This window comes from Aptenodytes forsteri, unplaced genomic scaffold, assembly GCF_000699145.1.
Source record: "Aptenodytes forsteri isolate BGI_AS27 unplaced genomic scaffold, ASM69914v1 Scaffold379, whole genome shotgun sequence".
Lineage (NCBI taxonomy): Eukaryota > Metazoa > Chordata > Aves > Sphenisciformes > Spheniscidae > Aptenodytes > Aptenodytes forsteri.
This window is the reverse complement of record NW_008794088.1, coordinates 2,491,435-2,516,904: the sequence shown is the minus strand read 5'-3', so window position 1 is coordinate 2,516,904 and position 25,470 is coordinate 2,491,435. Positions and strand designations below refer to the sequence as shown.

At 38.7% G+C, this 25,470-nt stretch overlaps 1 protein-coding gene across 1 annotated transcript in view; it reads right to left on the bottom strand.

Moving 5' to 3' along the window:
• Nucleotides 1-3,754: 3,754 nt before the first annotated feature.
• SLC22A15 (solute carrier family 22 member 15) overlaps nucleotides 3,755-25,470 on the bottom strand; it is a 37,977-nt gene continuing 16,261 nt past the window's right edge. The window contains exons 2-12 of the mRNA XM_009274547.1: nucleotides 24,777-24,989; nucleotides 21,547-21,679; nucleotides 20,382-20,546; nucleotides 19,217-19,346; nucleotides 16,938-17,153; nucleotides 15,464-15,604; nucleotides 14,563-14,648; nucleotides 12,354-12,474; nucleotides 11,336-11,408; nucleotides 6,922-7,110; nucleotides 3,755-3,841 (exon numbers count right to left, since the gene is read on the bottom strand). Coding sequence (XP_009272822.1) covers nucleotides 3,755-3,841; nucleotides 6,922-7,110; nucleotides 11,336-11,408; nucleotides 12,354-12,474; nucleotides 14,563-14,648; nucleotides 15,464-15,604; nucleotides 16,938-17,153; nucleotides 19,217-19,346; nucleotides 20,382-20,546; nucleotides 21,547-21,679; nucleotides 24,777-24,989 — 1,554 coding nt within the window. The remainder of the gene's footprint in view (nucleotides 3,842-6,921; nucleotides 7,111-11,335; nucleotides 11,409-12,353; nucleotides 12,475-14,562; nucleotides 14,649-15,463; nucleotides 15,605-16,937; nucleotides 17,154-19,216; nucleotides 19,347-20,381; nucleotides 20,547-21,546; nucleotides 21,680-24,776; nucleotides 24,990-25,470) is intronic.

Genomic DNA, 25,470 nt, shown 5'->3' with positions numbered 1-25,470 from the left:
AGTCAACACAAGCAGCAAGAAGGGTATTTCCACCCCATGGCTACTGTCTTGTGTTCTCACTTACCTTTGCCCTAAAGTGTTACTGTTGAATCCTCTATTCTTTCAACTCCCTCCAGCTAATTCTCCTCCACACTGTCTCACATGACCTATCATTCTCCTTCACTCCTAGTTGTATTAAAGTATCACTTGTGAGGTCCCCAGATAGCAGAAAAACCCTAACATACCTCACCTGAGACAGCATTAAGATCTGACTAATCAGCACCATGGGAAAGCCTCTCTCATCTCTAGCATAATCCCACCAAGTGAGCTGGCTGGGGAAAAAAAAAAAAAAAAGACAGCTACAAAACCAAAGGAATCCAGGGAAGGAATTCCCATCTCAGGGGTAGGTATCCTAGTGCCTGCGCAACACAAAAACCAGTTAACAGTGCAGGCTGCTTAGTATACAAAGCTAATCTAGCAAAAAAAGTGGGATAAGGTTGTCATACTTCACTCAACTATAGCAAGGATATTGGGTGTCAGACTCTTAGCATTACATCATAAACTGATATATCTAGTGCTGTATCAGCCTCTGCTCTCCAGTAGCTCCTCAGGGCAAACATACTGCCCAAACAGATTTATTAATTGGGCCTACACAGACTGCTTACATATAACTTCGAAGTCACAAGTTCTCTCTGACTTGGGCTTTCAAATAACGTGGTTGAGACCCGTAACAGCAGGCACTGTTCAACTGAAGAACTTCTGCCTAGCAATAATGCTCCATCTAGATACAGAAAATGTGACCACATAGGCTACAGAACACTATGCAGCATCTCTCCCCAGTGAATGCTTCATATAGCACAAGTATCTCAATATTATAAAACATTGCACTCTGTGGGTAAGAAAAAAAGTGATCCTACAAGTTTCTGTACCAGAAGGCCAGTTCTTATAAAACAAACCTCTCTGAAAAGAAACTTAATGTACCTAACAGATTTGGACTTCAGAATACAAAGGGGGAGAGCAAGTAATTGTAAGAAGTCTGATACTACATTGCTGAGCTCCTCCTGGAAGGATTCCCTCCTATAAAACTTCTGAATTAACAGGCCAGGGAAAGTAACAATAGAGACTTCCTATGGTTGACACAAGAAAGATGCTGCCCTTTAAAATTCCAAAGATGCAAACGTGGGACAGATTTAAGGTTAAAAAAATAGCAGCAGCTTTTATGGAAAAAAATTGCTGATGTTTTCTTCACTCTTGTTTTTGCAATTTTACATATGTATATTTACAATATAAAAGTGCATGAGTGGAGGGGTAAGTTCAATTATAAGTTGAGGACTGTCACAAAATCCAGCTCAGGTCCTGCAAAGCGTGATCTCCTCCACCTGAACAATTACAGCATCCTACTGTTCTAATGAAAATTATCTTGAGGTGTCCCGTGACATGACCAGCGTTGCCAGTAGCAGATAATGACAGTAAAACTATGGAGGGAGGAAGGCTAACAGTTCCAGTCTGCCTCTCAGGTGACTAACTCCACCTGCCACCCAAAGAGGGACAGAAGCAGCAAACACCTAAAAAACTGTTGGGTCTTGGCAGCATGTTAATACCACCAGGCTTACCACTGTTGGCTTCTAAGTAAGCAGGTTTTATTTATTTAGAAGCCATCAGCAACAAGACAAAAAGACATTTTTCCAGCTGTCCATAATTCAAACTGTGAATGCAAAACTAAAAAATTCTTTGAACAATAGATTCAACCTTTCCAAGTATTTCTGAGTACCTTATTTGGAGCAATCTTCTTGCATACAAAAGGGCCAAATATGGCAGAAAGCCTATCCAGCTGGGTTTACAAGTGCCCTGCCACATCTACAACAACTATTCAATAGCTTGGAAAAAAACAAAGTGAAGACTGCAGGCTGGAATTCTTCTAGCGAAGCTCATAACACAGGCAGAAATCACAATAATACCGACACATTGTCCATAGGGACTGAAGTTCCCAACTTTGCTCACAGTCAATGCCTGGATCAAGTTCAGGCCAAGTGGGAGTACGGCATGCATGAATCTGCAGTCTCTGGGCTGTCCTCTGCACCAACCAGGGTAGTTGCACTTTGCTCAGCATTAGAGTTCCCAGTGAACAAAGTTCAAGCACCTAGCTGCAAACTTCAGATGCTGTTTACTTTCACCTCCTTTCAGAGTAAAGGAGCTTCCCAGTTTAATCAGAAAATATTCAGCAGTCAGCTTTTCGATTTTTTTTTAATCCAGTTTTTTTAGTCTAACATCCACAAAAATAGCTAGCGAGCCTGACAATATACTTGCTGCCATTGTGCGGCACTTTGCTAGGAGCTCCAAGTATAAAGACTAACAAACATTTTATGGAAATCAATCTTAATAAATAGAAAGTCACAGGTTAGAGGATGAAGATGACAATATAATCAAGAAAACTGAATCCTTTAAGGCCTCATCTTTGTAGTTAGAACATTTCATATGTTCATGTTTCATATTTCAAGATTCCATATCCCTCTAATGAAGCACTTGCAGAAAGTTCAGTGTAAACAGGAGACTGAAGTTGTCTTCCTCAACAAGGTCAAGTAACCAAGTGCTTGAACAAGCACCTAGTTAAGAAACAACGTCAAGTAACCAAATGCTGTCTCAGAGGTTTGCCCCTTTTTTTTTTTTAAAATGTGAGCTTTATCTACATACAAGAATTTTAAATAAATACTAGCAGCCTCCTGGCAATAATCCCCAAAATGTAACAGCAACCCATTGTTACTCTTACCACTTCAGAGTTAAGTTTCTTCCAGAAATAAAGACACAGATAGGTCCACAAAAATGAGCTATATATTCTAACACAGACCTCACACACAGTATGTGATAAATACCTCACCTACGTCCCACCCATGAAATTATATTCTTCACAGAATTATTTCACTGCACAGAGAAGTTGCTGAGCTTCAATATTTATGGCAAAGTGAGGACAAGGTAAAAGCAAAGCTATAAACAGCAGTGCTGAGATGTGGGGAACACGTGGCAAATGTATGCATAAGATAGCCCAAGAAATGCTTGGTGGATGAAAAGAAGGAAAAAAAAAATCAATAGTGTTCTGTATGTCTGCAGGCTTTATGGTTGGTCTTTTCTGTAGTCCTTCCTCCTGGCCTTCCATTACGACTAAGTTAGTGCACAGCTCATGACTAACCAGCTGCACCCTGTAACTCTATACAGGTGTCTGTGTGCAGAGAGAGAAACCTTATGTTCATCATTGCCTCTCCCCTATTCAATATGCAGTAGTCATTTTAACATACAGTTTCAGGAATTTGTTCCCATTGGAGTAGCACAGAGCATATTTGTGACCACTTTCACTCTACAGAAAAAAAACCAGTGGATGTTTTCAAGTTTATCAATTTATACTGAATCAAAAATCAACCACCTTGAAAATAAAATACAAACATGTGCATTGATGATCTGTCCAAATCTGTCTAAGCCTAGCTAATTTCCTAGGCTTCAGAAATACACGATTCAGAAATACCCTTGCTGTCTCACCGACCTTCAAACGCTGTCCGTGTGCTGTCATTCTGAACCACAAGAATTTGAACGGCTGTCTCGTATGGAGAGCATCAGTGGTGTAATTAGTCTGAAGAGTACTCAAACCCCTCTTCTCGTCAGGAAAAACACAGGCACTTGCCCAGTTATACTCCCTGACAGGCGAGGTCCCCTGTACTCGTCTTACAGCTGGACTGACTGGACAAGTAAGGAAAGGCATAAAATAGGCCAGTGTTTCTTCTTTTCATTACTTGATCATATGAGTCTCTTCATCAGCATCATAAAACTCCTCATCTTCACTTCCACTCCCTGCAGAACTGTCTTTGTCTCCAGACTAGAAACAAAAATGAAGTAATTGGTTAGCGCAGAAGCTACTAAATCAATCTCAAAATACTTAAGCATGAACCATTACACCTCAGTTTGAATGCCGGTAGAGAAAAAGGAAGAGAAGACAGGTCAAATGACTGTATTAAAACTTTGTAAGACACATTATGTGAATTAAGATTTCTTTGTGTCCTTGGTTCTTCAAAATCTCTTTAAAAGAAATGGGCTTCTAGTGGGTGGACTTTCTCTGCTCTGTCAGTACACCAGAGAACACGTGCAGGAGAGAGATTGGCTAGAATGGTTCTGAAGTGATAATTTACTCAGCTTATATTAAGTCTAAAGTCCCTACTCTGTGGTGAGCTACTGGAAACAGAGGCCCAGAACACAGAGATTACTTGATTAGGTAAAAGCTTCTCCATCCCAAATTATTACTTCTCCATGTGTAGCATGGGCATTCTCCTATGCAAGTTTTTAATTAAAAAGATCCCCCTGCAATACTAACTAAAGGTGTTATGGAAAAGGCAAAAAACACTACCACTTTGTATGTTCAGAAAGTCAACTCCCTATTATAGGCATACCTACTACAGCCAGAGTCCTTTTAACAATTTACCATATACCTGAACTAAAGTCAGCTATTACAGCTAATTGATTTTTATTTGGCCAGTGTAGCATTTTTCCACGGAACCGATACAAATTATTCCAGTTAAAAAGATTCCCTTGCTAGTATAAACTCCATCTAGTTTGGGTATTTAGGAATTTTTTTCCAGTGTGCTTGCATCCACCCTAAGACTTCTGCCTGCCTAGTCATATGTGAAGAAGGGCGAGAGAGAGGGTGAAAAACAGAGAAATGGAAATCATGTTCCTGACTGACAGTACCATGCAAGCAAAATCTGTAGCTTTAGATCTGTCTTCAGAGGAGTTTTGCTACAGCAATGTGCGTTAACTGCAAAGGAATTTCAAACAGTTTGAGCACTAAGACCTGTCAGAAGATATAAAGGGAATCATGTTATGCTTTTTTCTGGATTTCTAAAGTTATTTGAGGAAAGTCAGGCCATCACTGGATGCTGTCCAACTTGAGTATCATTCATGTATGTTAACAGGATCAAAACCTCCATTCTGGGCAACCAGAATGCATGTTACCCTGAAAGTGGTACAAAAGGACAATGGATTCCACAGGGGGAATTCAGGGTATGCCAAACAAATTCTACATCTTTTTTTACAGCAGCTTCATAAGACCTCTCCATGGCCTTGTCAAATAGGGTTAATGTTTAACAGCTTTTCATTTTATCAGGGCTTTCTTTGTGAGCTTTAAAATAAACCCCTAATGTGTCACAGACATTCCAGATATAACTTCACTGAAGTTACAGGATTACTTCAGGCCTGAACCAACAACTTTTTTTTCATTTGGATTCAGTAATTTTAATCCATCTGGGGAAAAGTGTTCCTGAAGAACGTTCTCTTTTTTTTTTTTTTTTTTTCTTCTTTTGTGGATCTTATGACTCCTGTTCAGGTTGGGATTTTTGAGAAGCCTGCAGAAGTGCAAGCAGGGAAGATTTAAGCCTGAGAAGACTGCTTGACATAAGTGAACCAAGTTGTGCAAATAGCAATAGACAGACAATACCTGTCACCCCAAAGGGCAATACTGACCCCTTACTTGGTTAGAAAGGAAAATAAAAATGTGACTTTCCCCCCCTTTAAGTTGTAACACCTGCACTGTTTGCTAGAATTGTTTTTTGTTAGTAAGCCATCTGCACAGTTAGGATGTAATAATGATGTAATTACCAAAATACCATGATGGATTTGTGTAGCCAGCAAGAATGCGGTGTCATAACACAATTATCCAGTATGGTTAAAAGTCTTTATAAAATGTGCACGTAAAGTAGCTAAAGTATAAAATTAATTGTTGCAGGGCTGCCTCTTTCAAGCTTTCTTCAAGGGTGCTTTCGTCACTAAACTGTGCTGTCCTGTCAAGGATTATTACAGCTAAAATTGGTAAACAAGGCAACATCTTGAAGCTTTTAAAAGGAAGCAACTGTTCTCATTCTAGAAATAAATGTTACTCTTCCTCCTGGTTTCTGTGAAAATAAGTTTATGACTACCTGTGAATCTCAGACTGCTTGACCAAAAACTAATCAATTGAAAGTAAAAGATGTTATAAGGATCCTGCCTCGCCTCAGCCTAATGGGACAACTAACATTTTTTGTTATGAGTTGCCCTTCAAGTCTTCTGACCACTTAATCAAATTTTATTAGTCCATCGATACTTAAAATTTTGGGACTAGGTTTTAAACATTAAAACCTTACCCAAATTCAAACACCCACTTCCAGCTCTCTAGCTACTTCTCTCCAATCCCACTCCATTCACAGAGTAGCAGCCATGTAAAAAATCCTCCACACGACTGGAAGATGTACACACCTCAAGAGGTGTCCAGGAGTTTGACAAAATGAAATATAAAGTGATATGAAAAAACAACATTTGAGGAAACCTCACTGAAAAACATCCTGCTACCACATCTATTTATGCTTATACCTGGGAGTTTTGTAGTTCCAACGTTTGCAACGAATCTCATTTCCCAGAATCAACAGTGGAACAGATCTCAGAGGTTAGTCTAGCTTTACCCATTTAAAGACTCTCTAGGATAGACCTAATAATTGACCTTGCAGAACAGCCAGTGCAGGTCAGGGCAGAAGTACAGTGTGCTGCCTTTGAGAACAGCCCTTCACAAACAGGCTTCTGTTTTCTTTATCATCTAAGCCTTCTCAAACTTCAGTGGCCAGCTTTGCATGAAGCATGCTGCAGCAAATCAGTCTTAGAGATTAGAGAGGCACAGACACCACCAAGTCCTTTATCCCAAAGGAAAAGACTAAGCTTTTGGCCTTGAAGGGATGAATTAACCCAGCTATGTTTCAGCTTGCATTTCCAGACAACATTTCAGATGTGATGGTAAGGTTGGTAAACTATCTTCTGTATCTCCTTGGGGCCTATCTTTCACAGGCCAAGAATCACTATCCTAATCTATTTAGAGTGGCATATTCAAGCTGACAGCTGAAATAAATACAACAGAAAAGTACTAGGAAAAAATGAATATACCTGTGAGCCATCTAGGGCTTGCAATGACATGGCTTCATCACCCAGCCTCCAGTACGAGCATACCTGCAGGTCTGAAATAGTTTCTAGCAAAGGGCTGTTTAAGGTCTCTGGCAACAACAAACTTAAGAGCCCAGACAAAAGGCCAGTTGCTCCAAACACAATGTAAGGCAGAGACCACTGTACAGATTTCTGGAAAAAAGAACGGAGAGAGTTAGGTTGAGATTGGTTCCCTCTAGTTCATACCACATATTAAAGCGCTTAACCTTTACAACCGTTCCATCTGGCAAGTGTTCATGTTTAGCATAAGTTACCAATCCTACTGGGTTTTTTTAAACAATATTGTCAATTGTATCTTATCAATACTATTAGATCCACACAGATTTTGGGACGGACTTTAAAAGAAATGCCTGCTGAATTTATAGTCAATTCTTGTCCACAACACATGTACTTTTTAACAAACGCAACATCACTTTGTAGTAGGGAAGAGATATCACAGAATCACAGACATGCTGGTTGGAAGAGATCTCTTGAGGTCATCTAGGCCAACCACCTCCTCTAAGCACAACTACAGCCAACATTAGACCAGGTCAATCATAGCTTTGTGTAACCAAGTATTGAAAAAACCCAAAGGATTGAGATTCCCCCCCTGAGAAGACTGTGCCAGGGCTACATTAAGCCTCTCAAAGAGTATTTTCCAAATTCCCTATCTAACCCCCAAGCCAAAACTTGTGGCCATTGACCCCTGCTGAACTGTTCCATGCTGCTGGGAAGATCAAAGGTGCAATATTCACTCAAGCTTTCATGTGAAGCCATGTACTCTAGGCCCCTGACCATCTTAGTTACCCTCCCCACATTTTTCAACATCCCTCTAGAACTGGAAGGGAACTTAATCTGTGGGCCACATACTGAATTGGGCTTGATACAGCTCAGTGTGAAGTTTGCCTGTTTGTGATGAGAGGATACTGCTAGCTCCCATTTAACTTGTCATCCATTGTCGTACCTGGGTCTCTTCGAGCAAAGCTGCTACTCAGCCAGTTGGTTCCCAGCCTGTACTGACCATGTAATTAGCCCGCACCAGAAACAGAATTTTATTCTTCCTGTTGGCCTTCATGGGATTTCCGTTGGCCCAAAAGGTCCCACTGGACTCGAGATCTACCATTTGGTGTGTCAATCACTCGTCCTTATTTTGCATCCTCTAAAAATATGAGGATGTATTCTGTCTTATCTTCCACTTGTCACCAGCCACCAAATACAGAGCCTGTCACTATCCCTTTGAGCCTGGTGGTCCATGCAACATTCAAATCTAATATTCCTTTCATCCAGAACACACTTCCTCAGCTGCCAAACAAGAATGCTGTAGGACAGTGTCAAAAGCCTTACAAAAGCCTTTCCTGCTCTCCTCCATTTCCTCATCCATATTACCTTCTGTGATGAAATGGTTGACTATTAAATCAAACTGGCTGAGAATGAATTCTCCTTAGTAAACCCATGTTCACTGATCCTGATTACCTTCTTGGCCTTCACATGCTCAGAAACAGACACTGAGAGGTCACGTGCCATGATCTTCCCAGAGACTGAGTTTGAGCTGCTCAGCCTGTAACTCCCTGGGTCCACTTTCTGATCTTAAAAACACACATAGCATTAGCTTTTTTTTTTTCTTTTCCACTGTTATCAGTGACCTTTCTTTACAACAATGGTTTATCACAGATGATGGACACTTGCCACACTACCACAGCCAGCTCTTTCACTACCTCTTAGGGAATCCTACCCCATGGAACGGAAAGCTTTCAGCTTTAAGTGTTCTTAAACCTATTGCTCCTCCACTGTTTGCTGGCCCTCTGCTTCCTCAGCTATGCTGATATGCGCAGTCTTAGGGTCAGGCTTTTTGCCTATGAAGACTAAAGCAAAAGTGTTAAGTATTTCAGCTTATTCCATCTCATACACCTATAGGATGTCCATCCCATTCAATAATGGACTAAACATTTTCTCTGAGTTTCCTTTAGCTGATGGAATCCCTATTTATGCTCCTTGCTAGTTTTAGCTTCAACTGAGCTTTAGCCTTCCTGTCATCACCCCTGACAGCCTAAGCAATGTTTATACTCCTCCTTTGATGCCTGTCCCTGTTTTCACATGGCTTGTTACAAGCAAAACTACACTGGGGAAAGGTGTGTGCAAAAATATGAGTCATCTACAATATAGCTCCAAAACATGTACATTCACTTTCAGATGACCAGTAAAGCAAGCTCATTTAAAAAGAGGCAAGAGTTTAGCTGTTTGTTTCAAAAACTCACTTTGTGAAGAGTTCTAAATTGAGAAAGTAACAGGCTGTGATCAAATACAAGAGCAACATTTCATCTCTTATCTCAGCAATTCACTTTTCCCATTCCCACCCTTTTTATAAGATCCCCAGACAAAAGATACTGAAAATGCATTACAATAGTTGAAGAAATTCCAAAACAAAAATACTTAATTCTTTCCTCAAATCCATGTTCATTTGTTATTTAAACTGAGCTATTTTCACTTTCATGGGACCCCTTCAAACATGATGATCCAAGATTTGTGTCTCCTGCATTGCCAAATCTCTGCTTAGATACAACATAATGATGCCCCAACTGCTACATAAAAGCTGCCTATTAAATCTACCTGGGACACCTGCACCAGTCTTGTACCCTGTACCTATTGTACCCTGGAGGCACTCGCACTCTCACCTACCCAATGTTTCATTCTGCAGATTAAAAGGCTCATTGTGCTCATCTGCCCTTTTGCTAGCCCTCTGCCTGACATAACAAGATGGCAAATGGCAGAAAGGAAAGTTATTCCAGATGAAATCCATCACATTAAAGGAATTGTCACTTGACCTCAGCAAGCAGTTTGTGTGAAAAACTGGCACACTTTTACCTGCATACGCATAAGACTATGAACATAGAGGAGAATAACGGTATCATCCCCATGTTTTGTTCTTCAGAATTTTTCTTTGCCTTGACAGACTGCTGTGAAGTTTGTGCTCAAAAGCCTTGCCAGTATATCAGGTCTCCACATCATCTTCACTCATTGAAAGATAAACCACTGCTGATAATTACAATCCATGGATATTCAATGAAGTGTACTGACAGTAAAACTAATTCATTCTCAGAAATATGAGTTATTGAGCCCATATGCTTTATCTTGGTGCAGCAGATCTTTTAACGATGTGGGTTTTTTGCTATTGCTCCCTTAGGCTTTAAAATTGGGTATCACCATCTTGGTATTTTGAAATTACTATATTGCTAAAGTCCACTAGCTAAGTCCCAAAATTCTTACAGGGCTAAAGCACCTTCTGAACTAATGAGCCCATATGCTTTATCTTGGTGCAGCAGATCTTTTAACGATGTGGGTTTTTTGCTATTGCTCCCTTAGGCTTTAAAATTGGGTATCACCATCTTGGTATTTTGAAATTACTATATTGCTAAAGTCCACTAGCTAAGTCCCAAAATTCTTACAGGGCTAAAGCACCTTCTGAACTAATGAGCCCATATGCTTTATCTTGGTGCAGCAGATCTTTTAACGATGTGGGTTTTTTGCTATTGCTCCCTTAGGCTTTAAAATTGGGTATCACCATCTTGGTATTTTGAAATTACTATATTGCTAAAGTCCACTAGCTAAGTCCCAAAATTCTTACAGGGCTAAAGCACCTTCTGAACTAATGAGCCCATATGCTTTATCTTGGTGCAGCAGATCTTTTAACGATGTGGGTTTTTTGCTATTGCTCCCTTAGGCTTTAAAATTGGGTATCACCATCTTGGTATTTTGAAATTACTATATTGCTAAAGTCCACTAGCTAAGTCCCAAAATTCTTACAGGGCTAAAGCACCTTCTGAACTAATGAGCCCATATGCTTTATCTTGGTGCAGTAGATCTTTTAACTGTAGGTTTTTTTGCTATTGCTTGCTTAGGGTTTAAAATTGGGTGTCATCATCTTGGTATTCTGAAGTTACTATATTGCTAAAGTCCACTAGCTAAGTCCCAAAATTCTTACAGGGCTAAAGCACCTTCTGAACTAATGAGCCCATATGCTTTATCTTGGTGCAGTAGATCTTTTAACTGTAGGTTTTTTTGCTATTGCTTGCTTAGGGTTTAAAATTGGGTGTCATCATCTTGGTATTCTGAAGTTACTATATTGCTAAAGTCCACTAGCTAAGTCCCAAAATTCTTACAGGGCTAAAGCACCTTCTGAACTAAATAACGCTGAGTTTTTGTCTAATTACAAAGATTATATCGCAATGCCTTTGGCCTACCACAATACTGTTAAGACATGCAATTTACATATCTTAGTTTATATACATAATGTATCCAAAGTATTCCCACCTCTGTAAGCCTCTGATACATCAGAGCCACAAAACAAAAATATACGTAACAGTGAGAAGTTCAGACAAACCAGTGAAGGGATGAAAGGAGCAATGATTCCACCAACACGGGAAAACATGGAGCAGGCACCCATTCCAACATTCCTAAGAAAACAAAAATCATTAATCAGCGACATTTACATAGAAGAAATTATGACTTTTGAAAAGTGCCACTGAATAAGGAAAAAAATCTCAGTCATGACCCTGAAAACATTAACTGGCAAAGAAAATTCAAATGTAACTGAAAGCATCCCAAGACAGGAATTAAACCAGAATGCTTAAAGAGAAGCAAAAATCCCCTGCACGTTCAGAATTCTAACATACATATACATAGAGGCAAAAATGCCATTTCAGTTAATGCAATCTTGTCTCTGCCTGAAACTTTGGCTAAATTCCTTTATCCAAATCCTATTTATCAGCAGATTTGCCTACCCATGAAAAACACCACAGTATAGTTTCACTGGTGACTGATCATCAACAGTAATAGCTGTTAAAATATCTAGTAAAAATTGCACCCATATGATAGACACTTTTGTCTGCTCTATCAGCACAAGCACGGGTACTTCCACCTCTAGTGAGTGAACCCTTACTGTTGCTTACGTATGGCCTATGAAGCACCAAGTTACTTTTACAAAGCTTATTGACCAGTCATCTTCAGTGTTGCTGGTTAAGCAAGTATGAATGTTTAAGAGTTGTCTGGTTTATAAAGCACTGAAAAAGTTAGATATCACTCATTAAAGAAATATCAGCAATACTACTGTTATCCTCATTAGTAGAGACGGCTGTGAGCATACCAAGCAGCCAAAGGACTATTTTACTGTTATATAAAGAATATGGTTAGTCTGAAGAGAACACTGCAAATTTGAGGGAATAGGAAGTGAGAAGAGGATAAGGGAAGAAATTTAGCATGTAAAACTACAAATAATCATTATATGTAACTGAAAATCTCAAATGAAAACATATAGTTAACAGAAAAAAGTAATAGAGAAGTAAGAGATGATCAGATAAGAGAACCAGAAAAATGAAGACCTTAAAATTAACTTGTGTTACCTGATCACTGTGGGATAAAGTTCCGATGTATAGATGTAGACAATGTTAAATGCAGCACTGATTGTCAGTTTCCCCAGCAAAGACAGAGAGCGACTATTCACCACTGCAAACACTCCAGTATCTGATAGAGAAAATATGACCCTTGTAAGGCTTTTGAGCACTCAAATACATCTCCATAATCATTTCAATCACACAACAGTATGGAGTGAAGAGGAATCTACTAAAGAATCTCCTATGACAGCCAAGCGTTTTTCTATTAAAGGACAGTATTTGTCAGAGGTGATCTGTACCTTTAGGAGAACTCAAAACTCAAGAGAATCCAAGGAGCCTTCTTTTTGACAGCAATGGCTAAAATCATCCAACATAATTTATATTCTGTGTCTACAGATTTATTACCTTTATCTGTGCAATCAAATTTTTTACAGAGGAAAACTCTCCATATAACACGCTGAAAAAATAACTGAAAATGGATTTTAAATTGATGGCAGATTTGCTACTAGCCCAAAATTGTTTCCATTCTATTAAATATAGTCCAATAGAAAAAGACTGGGTTAAATGACTGAACAGTCCCAGAGACTACAAAATGGAACTATTGCTTAATTAAAAAAAAGAGAAACTTGAGTTTCCTTTCCTTGTCCTCAGTGTTACAATAAGTGACATCTTTAAAGTGTTAAAATCCTGCATTAAGGCTCTACTAGAACATCGTTTTAGAAATGTAAGGTAAAAATCCTATAAACATAGTAAAAGCTGAAACTAAAACTCAACATTCTGAGTCTACCACTAATAAAATACTAAACTAGTTCTGTCAATAAGTTGAAGAAAATAGTAATGAATACATTTTTCAAAAGTGAGCAAGGTTTTTTTTAGTAACAAGAGCCCTATTCAGTGTCAATTCCATAGTATGATAACATGCTTCTAACATTATTACTTTGGAAGAAAAACAAAAGACAGGAAGGTGCTGTAAAGAACTATACCAAATATCCCATCCAGCTCAGTTTTGTTACGGCCAGTGCTTATTCACTTATACCAGGCAAATCAGAACACACATTAAATGCCTACCAAGGAAGGCTACAGCATAAGCCGTTACTGCTTTGAACAAGTCACACTCAGTAGAGACAGGTGCTTGCTTCTGGCCAGTTAGACATTTCACTTCCTAAAAGTACTTTGCTCTTGGCTGACTTCGGCAGTTCAGCACACAGCTGATTTCCTGGGGTCTCACAGTTCTATCCTCTGAAAATCTCTTTCTTTTCACATGTTATACTTGGACTGATATGCAAACACTACTTGATGACTGATACCAGCCTAACCAGAGTATCTCAGTGTCTGGGCTCTAGCATCTGGAATACTTCTGGAAGCTTCAGTTGCACCCCTTTAAAAAAGTTCTACCTATTAGATTCATTGCCATCTAGAGCAACTTATGCATACTCTCATCATAAGTGTTTAATCTTTTTGAATCATGCTTCAAATGTTTCAAGTGTTTTTTCTCCTTATGACAGGTGTTATACATGCACAAATCTTACAAGCTTGAGATGAATTTATGTACCTAGTTTTCAAAGGAAAAATTGCTCACTGTGCAATTTTGTTTCTATAATTTTGAAAAACATCTGAAAATGAAGAAACTAACATTAGTGTGTCTTTACAAAAAATACATTTCATTTCACATTTCTTAAAGACCCCTTGCTTCAGACAATTTTCAGAATGCTTTCTGAACTGTAAGTTATGTGGCCACATTACTAATACCACAATCACACCAGCCTTGAACATTACAGAATAGTGTGGAAAAGATAGAAACTTGCCAAGATTCAATTCTTAGGATCTTTTGACATTGGTCTTTCACTTGGAGCGATACATGCAAGTTGCATGGGTACTAATTACACTGACCTATCATTTGGCTAATGGAGATACCCCAAGAAACATCATTCTTTGGGATTAAGTCAGAAACACTGGAAAGGAGTGACTGATGTGATCAGAAGTAAAGGGCAGAATCCAAAGACAAACGTTCAAATCCAAGCCTTTCTAACAAGCCTTCCTTAAGGTCTTCGGAAGGTTGCTGCTTACCCTTTTTGCGAGTTAGCTTCTCTGGCTTCAAAAATTGAGACTCACATGTGGTATGAGCCTAATCTACTGGCAACCACCAAATTCTTAGGCTGTAGGATGCTGTGTTTACAACTTCTTATCACATACTCCAGAAACAAAAGGAAATATTTACCTTTCTTTTTAGGAAGAAACATGACAATAAGACAAGCCAATCCTCCCAGGAACAGAAATGCACTCAGTGTTCGCTTCCGACCAAACCTGATGTGCAAGGATAACAAAGCTTTATTCTGCATTAGATCTGTAGTTTGCAGAGCAATGAGTCCTCTAAATTCACGTTGCCTCTTTACTTGCAGTTGGAAATTCTGAATGCCATCTCTCAAACACTTCCTCTCACATTGTTTTTAAGCAAGCTTCTACTGCACTCTTAACAAAATGAACATCAAGAAGTCTTTATGCAGTGGCTGACAATTTCTAGGATTTTGATTTGCTTCCCACTGTGTGTGCACGTTTGTAAAACTCCTCAGGAGACATGTAGAGAAGAGATTGGGAGGTGAATTCTACAAAAAGTGAAAGACATTGTCCAGAGTATCATGGCTCAGGAAAAGGCTAAATATCTGAATCAACAGCTCTGCTCGCATACTAGTGCACACAGCAGCTATTACACAAAACCACACAACAGCTTCGGTTGAGTTTACTTGCAATAGCTTTGACATAACAGTGAGAATGCGGACTACAAGACAGAGGTGGGAAGAATGCCATCTTGTGTTAGCATGGAGTCAGCACAGCTAGGTTCGACTGATACAGATCAGCCTCACCTCTGAGCCAAATTTAGACTGCTCATTAATAAGCAAGCTACTCAGAACAAGTTAAACTGTTGTTATTTGAAATAAAGATATATCAATGACACTTTCAAATAAAAATGCATTTCCCAGGAGAATATAATGAAGTAGTAACACTGAAGCAGAAGTCCCACACAACAGATACAAGCTAGGAGATGCAATATACAGGAAATCTATCACAGAAAAATTATAACAAAACGAAACACTGAATGGGTTAATAAATTTCATACTTACCATTTTTGGTTAATCAAGTAAATACAGATTGGGTATGCTGGGATTTCTATCAACCCTGAAAGGGCTAAATTGGCATAAATACTTCCACCTAAGTCACCCACATTAAGGGTAAGACCATAGTAAACCAAGCTGCACACAAACCTGCAAAAGACGGAAGAGTAAAATCAGAGCTGCCTGCCAAATCAAAGCACTGGTCTGGCACAATACACTATAAACTATATTTAATGTTTCAGAAGATAGGTCTAAAATGTTTCTCTGCAAGTGTACGATGCTTTCTAGGTAAAGAAACCATTTTGTCTCTGCACAGACCCAATTCCTGACTTATTACTCAGTTAAACTTAAGACTACACTTAGGAAGAATATGCGTAAACCAGAATAAAGTTAAAATATGATCATGATTATATTATTTGATTTGAGAAGTGATGTCTTTGTCCTTTTTGTTTTTATCAGGTTTCACTTTAGTCCATACTTTTCCAATTGTGTGTAAACCCTTTCTCAAACAGTTCAGATGACACTTCTGCCTTCTTTTAATTTCTACACCCTAGTCCATTTTTATTCATTCTCCAGTTCTGATTTTTTACTTTTCTTTTGTAACCCTGACTGGCTGTCGTCTTTACAGAGAAGAAAGGAACAGGTCACTAATTCATTCTGCCAGAAATCAGCAATTCTCATTTAAGGAACAGAAAAATCAACTATTCTGCAGTAAGCATTTGGAAAAGCAACAGGAACACAGCTCTGTGTTGTCTGCTGACAAAATAATGCCATTTATTTTTTTCCCTTAATCAATACATCTTCCCCAAAAATAAAAGCAACTGTATGAACAGTAATGCCAGAGGACTCACATACCATGTCATATACAACATTTATTTCAAAGTGGCAGCAAAAGACCTCAGGGCTAGCCGAGCTATCTGAAACAAAATAGGCACTTTTGGAGAGTTAAGTTTCTGCTAGTGACTAGAGATAGTTCCTGTTCCCTGTTCCCATCATGGGTTCCTGCTCCTTACTACAGCAGCTGCTAGCACTGGCAGCACTTTCTCTTAAGAAAATAAATACTCATTAGACAAGGTAGGCCACCCACCTGCTAATGGGCTCCTTACACACAAAACAGTAATCCGTGTGACTGAAAGTACTCACACATAGCACTGGGCCAAAGAAGGAGGACAGCATGACTAATCTCAGCAGTCTTTGAGGGTCAGAAAGGAAGAGAGAGTTCTCGACTATTTTGAGACTCAAAAAACGTGACAGAAATGCAAAGATAAAACACCTCAGAACTAGATTGTAAAAATATCTTCATGTTAGAAATGCACTAAGGAAATACTATAATACAACGATCCTTTTTAGGTACAATGTCCCTAATAATACAGGCTGAGACCAAGTACAATCTGCAGGATAAGCCAATTCTCAGCAACACGTTCTCTGAAAGACTTAAAGAGGCAACAGTAGCACAGCTAGGCCTATGAAGTATTTCAAGTACCAAGTAAACATCATGATCAAGGTACGTCCCAAGAGAATCTTATATCGGAACAGATCCAAGAAGCTGCCAGCCTCTCTGGAGCTTCTCTCTGCTGGGAGTTTTAATGAGAAAGTGCACTTCTGCTTGCGGTTCCTCTTCGCAATGAGGTAGAGGGCATCTTCTGCTTCATTCAGCCGGCCTTGTGAATAGAGCCAGCGAGGGGACTCTGGAATGAATCTGAAACACACATACATACACAGACAGCTTTAGGGCTTTTCTCTTCTACGAGGCTGGACTTGTCTATGGAAATAAGACTGAAATACGTTTCAGTATAACGAAGAATTTTTCAAACAACCCTTCAGGTATAGAATTCACTTATTGAAACAGAGACAAAGCATGTTGAAAGGAAAGGAAACATAAGTCATATGTAATTTAGATACCAAGAAATTACGTTGAGTATATACATATATACACACAATACTACAAATTACAGTATCATTAGGACTCTCTTAGGATAATTCAGAATTAAGGAGGCACCACATTACAAAAACATCCTGTGATTACTTGTAGTAACACTAACTAGTTGTCTTCTGTTCCTCATTTTCCAACTTTTTCCTAAATTCTCTCCTGTAGACAGGAAGGCAGAGGCACTGCAAAGATCATGTTCTTGCTCCCCATGTACACTGTTCACTTGATAGGTCTATAACCCCAACACAGCCTACAAAACAAATCTTCTATTACTTTCAGATTCCCAAAACTAATTTAAACTTTAGTTTTTTGCCAGAAACTTTTAAAGATTTTTGCCTCTGACCAGAAGTGACATTTTTCCTTTAAATTTGAAGGAAAATGATTCTGTGGTTTTATAAAAGAAAAGAGCTTAGAAAGGAACATGTTTTCTTCCCCATGATAAAAAAAAATCCGATATCATTTTCTGCACAGAGTAATTTTTAAGCGATGTGGGAGGAAGGCAGTGTGAAGTTTGGAATAAAAAAATCCTTTATTACAGTAAGATAGGCCTCTCAGCACAGCCCTGAAGTCCCAAGCATAAAGCACTTCAAAAAATTGTACATATCAATCTGAAAGTTAAAAATTTTTTCCAAAGGCCCCAAACAACACTAAGTTTTGAAATATCAGAAGTGTCATCTCTGCTTCTCACCTCATAAACAGCCTCTAAGACCTCTCCTTGAGTTCTGATGCTTCCTTTGAAAGGGTGTGTTGACTCTTTAGCAAGAGAGCTTTATTCAAAAAGTTAGTTACTGAAGTTAAATAGATGTTGGAAGGAAAAGAGCCTTAAGTTTAAACAGCAACTGAAGTTATTTGCTGCTTTCAAGTTACTGAGATTTTGCTGTCAGGAAGTATAAAAGAAAAGAGCAGCACACTGCATCATTCAGCTTTCAGTGCTGAAGTCCACAAACACAAAACTCCTACTATCTTAATAAAGAAGCCTTCTTCCTATTCTTTCCTAATTACATTTGAAAAATAAAAGGAAGCTGCCTATTTTTTTCTTTAGCATGTCACCTTTAAGACTGTATGTGCAAGCAATTTTAATGCTGTTTCTTCTGTGTAAGCACAGCAAGAGAAACATCATGTTATCACATAACCACAAAAACATTTCTGTATCTTTTAACATGCATATACAGTGTCTTGTAGCATACCAGACAAGACTTTAGATCATCTACATACCAGTTAAAGAATAGGATGTGCTTCTACACCACTCTAGAGACTGTTCCCATCTACAGTAACAATGCATATGCAATACAATGTACACTTATATTTTCAAATACTGCAGCACTGCTATTTAAAGAAAGCACAAAACATGGGGTCGCAGAGGTTGAGAGAAATACCTTAGTTACACCATTTCACACCATCCTAGAAAAGCACCTTGGACTTAGTTGTTTGGTTTGTTGGTTGTTTTTTATTTGTTGGGTTTTTTTATACCAGACAAGACTTTAGATCATCTACATACCAGTTAAAGAATAGGATGTGCTTCTACACCACTCTAGAGACTGTTCCCATCTACAGTAACAATGCATATGCAATACAATGTACACTTATATTTTCAAATACTGCAGCACTGCTATTTAAAGAAAGCACAAAACATGGGGTCGCAGAGGTTGAGAGAAATACCTTAGTTACACCATTTCACACCATCCTAGAAAAGCACCTTGGACTTAGTTGTTTGGTTTGTTGGTTGTTTTTTATTTGTTTGGGGTTTTTTTTGGGGGGTGGTGGTGGTGGTGTGTGTGTGTTCTTATTTTTGACATCTTTCTTGATGAAACTCAGTTTGAAAAATAACTTACAGAGAGAGAAGAAAGACGACTGTTCCTTCCAGGTTAACCACAACAGCCAAAGTCCTCCAGGAACGAATGAAGTAGCCTAATAAAGCATACTGGGCAATTCCCACAGCAAAGAACAAGCCACCAATAGATCCTAATATACAATAAAACCAAAACATTATCACTCCTTTAAGGAACGTTAACTCTAAACACATGGGATCAGACAGAAACTAACACTTCATTAAGAAAAATTCACTCAGCAATACAGGCAAAACCACAGCTATTTGACCAAAGAACATTCTGTCCTTCACCCACACAGGGCAACAGTATTACATCTAATTGCAAAGATCAGTACAAGTCCAAAAAGCACCATTCTACGTCCTCCTCACCCAACAAACCCCATAAACAATTAAGTCTTGTAATTCCAAATATAAGTATGTTTCAGCCTTCTATGTGTAAAAATAAATACTACAAACCATTGGAAAATTGGTATTTTTAGGAATATATAGTATTCATTTGTAGCGCTCATGATTTGTAAGATAATTCTGTTTTAAAACAGTCTCAGCATAGCACTTCTTTGGCACTTGTCACAGACTGTGTAAGTCAGGCCCCAGAGTTGTAACAGTACAATTTATGCACATCATATCTGAAGGACAGCTTCAAGACTAGCAACCAAGACAGTTAAGGGTGTCTATCCTTTGTTCTAAGTTCTAAGTTTGATTACCACATGGGACAACTTTTTTTTTTAGATATAAACAACAGTTGTCTCATCTTCCCATTATATAAAAACACTTCTGATTTCTCTTTGAGAACTGCCAGGAATGAAAGAATTGATATTTAGCATACAAACACTAAGCTCTGTTTAGCGGAGTCCAAAATTCTGATGGATAGAGCTCAGCTATCACGAACCTTGGGTGAGTATTTAGCTGTGTAACATTCACAGGGGATGTTTCAACTGGATCTTTGTTAACTTGAGTGATGCAGAAATCTGAATGGCCCCAAGTCATCTACTGTGCTTGTCTTAAGGTTCATATTAAACAAAGCAGGGCTCAAAGACTGTGGTCACACGGATCCTCAAGCAGAGTTAAATTTGCAACTGCTATGGTGTTAGCTTTGGTGTGTCTCAAGTGGTGTGTGAGACTGAAATCTGTAAATTCTGACAATAAAGACACTGACACTCAAACTTTACCTGCTAATGCCCAGTAGGCAGTACCCACACACTCATTCAGTAGAACAAAGGCCACCAGTGACATCCCACCATTCATCATCCCTACCAAGAAGCGAGAGATGGCAAAGAATTCGTATGAGGGTGAGAATCCATTTGCAATGGCAAACAAGATGTCCAGGGCAAAACCTGGAAAACAAGGCAAAAGGTTTCATTTCAGAAGAGTACCTAAAGAAAAACAGAAGCATTTATAAGTATCTTTACTTGATGTTCAGCAGCATGTCTTAAGTAATCACAGTCAACAACTACAACACACTGCTACATACCACAGGTTTGAGCAGCTACTTAAGTACCTAAAATCAATATCATAAAAGGGGGGAAACAAAAGGAGTGGTTTCTGATACATAATTTGCAGTACTAAACCTTCAAATTCAGTTCACAGCAGACAATTTTTTCCACATACTCAGAACTTAACTGGAGCCAGACAGTAGACGCCTTGATATTTATCCCCATACAGAAGCCACAAATTAAATACATGACCAAGTATCTGCCTTATTCTTGGAAAGCAGTCCATACGAACTAGAGAAGAGAAACGTTACCAGGGGACAGTACAAGGGGAATTTGCACCGCATAGCAGGCCCACCTTTATCTGCTTTGAGTGAGGTTGTTACTTAAAAAAAAAAATTTGTTTTTTAATTCTACATGCTCATCCATTGACACACAACTTTATAAATACATACACAAAACATGAAGTTCCAAATGTTGTTTGATCTGGGGACAGTAAAAAAGCTTATGAGCTTTAAAACACAATGAGGATCACAAATACATAAAAATTAAATCATGCAGTCAGGAGACAAAAGGTGCAACAAATTCCTAGCAGGTTATACATATAAGAACATTGCTAACAAATTACTAGAAATATTAATTGCAACCTGTGGAGATCCCATGACCATGACATGCAAAAGTGTAAGCCCTTATGGTATGATTCCTATATCCAGAACACCTTGATTGAACAGTCAAACATTAATTTCTTGCCCCTGCGTATATTCCTGAAGTATACTGGAAGGACAAAAAAATCACAGCACATTCACTGCTGCATATCAAGCTCTCAGCAGAAACTGGGCTCGTCACTGATCTTCAGAGACACAACACCTCCACTTCATTCATTTTGTTAGGTGGCAGTGGTTACCTGTGAGATAGACTTTCTTCCTCCCAAAGCGATCTGAGAGCTGGCCAAAGGAGATTGCTCCAACAAACACACCACTGAAGTAGAAAGAACTGGCAGCACTGACTTTGTACGATGTGTTGCCAATTAAAAACCACTGGATGGAGGGGGAAAAAAAAAAGGAGAAAAAAATAAAGGAGGATTAACCAGAATCCAAGCAGTTCACCAACAGCTAATAGTTGGAGGGGGATGACACATACTTTAAGGAAGATCAAACTTTGCATAAATCTCCTAAGCATCACATTCAGTCAGTCATCAGAGAGTCACCAAAACACAACTGCTGTTTCCCAGACTCACTGGACGGTACTAACCAATTGCACAGTTCCCCCAAATCATGTGCAGTCTGATTCTGAAATCAAGGACAGATCACTCAGAATACTGTAATTTTTGCAGTCTTCTCCCATTCTCCCTTTTATTGCCTTTACTCACATAAATCTATTAGCTTAAATAGACTCAGTCCTACCTCTTGAGATGTGTCACTGCAGTGTGTAGGCATACTATGCAATAACAGAAATTCTTTTTTATGTCCAAAGACATTCCTGCATACGCTCCTCCTTGTGAACTGTCTTGTCACCAGGAAACACTTTGGTAGCATTAGACAGGTTTTCTAGTATTGCAAATACTCATCTTTTTTACAGTCTATTTTGTGTCATTTCCAATTCTTCTCAATTCCAAATACAAACCTGATCTTCATATGATTCTTACAGACTTAATATCTCAGGTTGAACCTGACAGGAAATTCTTTCTCCCACAAAACCATAGAATGAAAATATGCCATGCTCTCGCTGTTCAAAAGTTAATTTCCCTTTGTATTCTAAAAACCCCGCATCTTGTGTTCTTTTTCTACTCCTCTTGCATCTTGAGATAATGTTTCCTCTTAGCGACACCCAACTTCTCTTCCTGTGCTGGTAAGCTGGTGATTATGTCATTATCCCTGCAATAACACTCTAATCTTCTCCTCATAATCTTCTCTTCCTCTACCAAAACCCCATTAGAGATCCTTTCTAGCAAAACTCATATTATTTCAAAGCTCAGTTATAAACTACCTTACCATGAGAACAGAGCCATGCAATTAAACCTCACCAAGATTAGGGAGCTAACAAAACAAAATCGTTCAGAAGCTCCAAGAAAATAACTTGCTCACTCTCAGTATATGCTTCATTTTGAATCGTCGCTTTAATGGTGAGGTGTTTACTGATATAGTAGGTAATGTGCCCATAAAGTGTCAAGACCAACAAAATTCAATTTTGTGATCCATGTGACCACCAATCAGCTTTTGAAGCTTCTCTAGACTTTAAAAACAATTCCAAGAAAAATACATTTATACAATAATAGCATATGAGATTAATTTTATCTTGAAATAACATGGTCAGTTTGTTTTATAAGAGCTGTAAGAATCATGCCCTAACTTTTGGTATAAAAATTAAAAAAAGCTGCCAACACTGAAACTCAGTGACATTAGATGCTTTCTGAATCATTCAGGGATTAAGGGATAATTTGGTTGTGAAGCAAAATTTGTTCTGCAAACTAATCTCAACAGCTAAGAAGCCCTTTAAAGGCTTTTCTCTTCTACTTAAAGCACATTATATATATGCCTGATATTCATAAATCAAGTTTTTTATATCAGAATATTTTTCAGTGTAAATTCGTAATGGTCATGTTATTAGTAAGTGATGACAAGATAAGCATGAAAAACATACTCAAATGTAAAAAAAAAGCTTCTTTACAGATCAGTAATGAAATCGGATAGCAATATATATTCCCCAAATAAGTGTGATATCACTAAAATCTTTGATTTAGCACATAACTTCCAAATATACCACACATTCAGCTAAGAAATTTTGAAAAAAACTGTATTTTAACAGTGGGAAATGGGAGAGGCAACAAGATTTTATACACATGGGCCTTTACTGAGAAGTGTGTTAAAGAACTTCAAAGCAGAATGCAGAATCTACACAAGGTGCCTTGGGATTTTTTTTTTTAATTTTGTATTTTTCAAGTAAACTTCGTTCTTTACCATGCAACTAAAATGCGTAAGAATCTTGATAAAATTTATGTCCTAAAACACTGCTAGGCTCTACAAACATGTCTGACTTGTCAAGTTTCAGAATAAGAGATTCTTGGATAAATTAAAAAGCAAAAAAGAAAAAGCCCAGAGAAAGTTTGAAAACCTTACTGAGTTTTAAATAATGCTTAAAAACATCCACCGTCCATTAGGATTTCAATTTAAATAGTGTCATAAGTACTCCTATTCTCTTTATTACCAGATAAGAAGCAATGCCTGTTGTACACAGCTGCTTGGTACCATTCCAAAGCTGGCAGTTTTTATTAATATGCTTATAACCAATAAAGTGCTTTACAGGTCTAATTCAGATAGCATTAATGCCTCTGGACAATAGCCATGAATTATCAAGTGGCACTACACTTGACTCAACTGTATAGCTCTAAATTCAGGTCTTGTAACAGACACACTCGGATAGGGCTCTTGCACAGAACAATTTGACATTAACAGATACTGAAAGCCTCCAGAAGGGCAGGTGTTGCACACATCAGTACAGAGTCTGGAATAATTTCTGTAGGGACTGTGGCTAGACCATGAAAGAAGACACTTAGAAAATACAGAGGCCACACCAATAAAGCTACAGCTTGTTTTGGGATAGAACAGGGGGAGTTGCTTTTTGTCCACCTGACTCCCCACTGCTCTTGCTTTCCCTCATATCTGGAGTTGCAAAGGCTGCAGAAGCCACTTCCTCTCCAGTTCTTCCACTGCTTGCTACCTGCATGATGGATGCACTACACGCATTTGACCTTCGCAAGGGAATCACAAGAGATGGCCAGAAAGAGCTCACGGTCCATAAAGGATTTTGAGCACATTAGTACAATGAATGACATAATTCTAGCTCAATTGTGGAACCAGGCTACAGGATCCAATACATAACTTCCACATGGAAGAGGTAGGATGTTTTGGAGCAGAACTTTGGTCAAGGTCTGCATAGCTAAATAAAGCTAGTTCTCATTGCCAGTAAAGATATGAATAGATTACCTGTTCTCTACCTGGAGGTAACACCTGTTTTGTTTGCTAATCAAAACATGCATTAGCATGGAAGAAAGAAGCAGTACAACCAGCCCCCCGCCACTGACCCAATAAGATTTACTACTGACACACGAGGCAGTGAAACACATTTCAGACTTACCTCAGAGACTATTGATGTGAAGCTGCTGCTGAAGTGCACATGTTTATGCACCTCGCTGCCATTGGCGGTCAGAAGCCATTCCCCAAAAGCTCTCTGTTCACTCGCTGACTGGTTGCTATGGCTCTGATTAGCCGAGAGCTCTTGGAGATCCCAGTGGTAGGGAGGAGTTGCGCCCACCAATGCGATGAGGATGGCTTCAGTGGCCACATAGAGCTGGCATGAAAGACAAAAAACATCAAAAATGCTAAACATACATCCAAGCAATGTTTCCTCTGCAGTTAGATCAAATCCATATTAAAAAAAATCCTATTTTGTATTCACCTTCTACCACTACAAGATGCCATGTATAGCCCCCATCTACCAAATATCACACACTAAAGAACCACAACTTCAACATGGTGGTTCTTGCACTTCTTATCTAATGATTATTTGAGAGAAAAGAGGTTGCCCTCCTGACACACTTCCCTCAGTCAGAGGCCCCCCAACTCCCGCACATAGCAAGTACACCTCCTGGATGCATGAAAAGTTGTTAGCGGTACTAAGGAGACAAAATAGAACTATACTTTGATGCAAGTATATTACTCTACTATATCCTCTCCCTCCACCTGTGTTGTTCATTCCTCTAATTTCGTATTTGGAATAGAATCATAGAATCACTAAGGTTGGAAAAGACCTCTAAGATCATCGAGTCCAA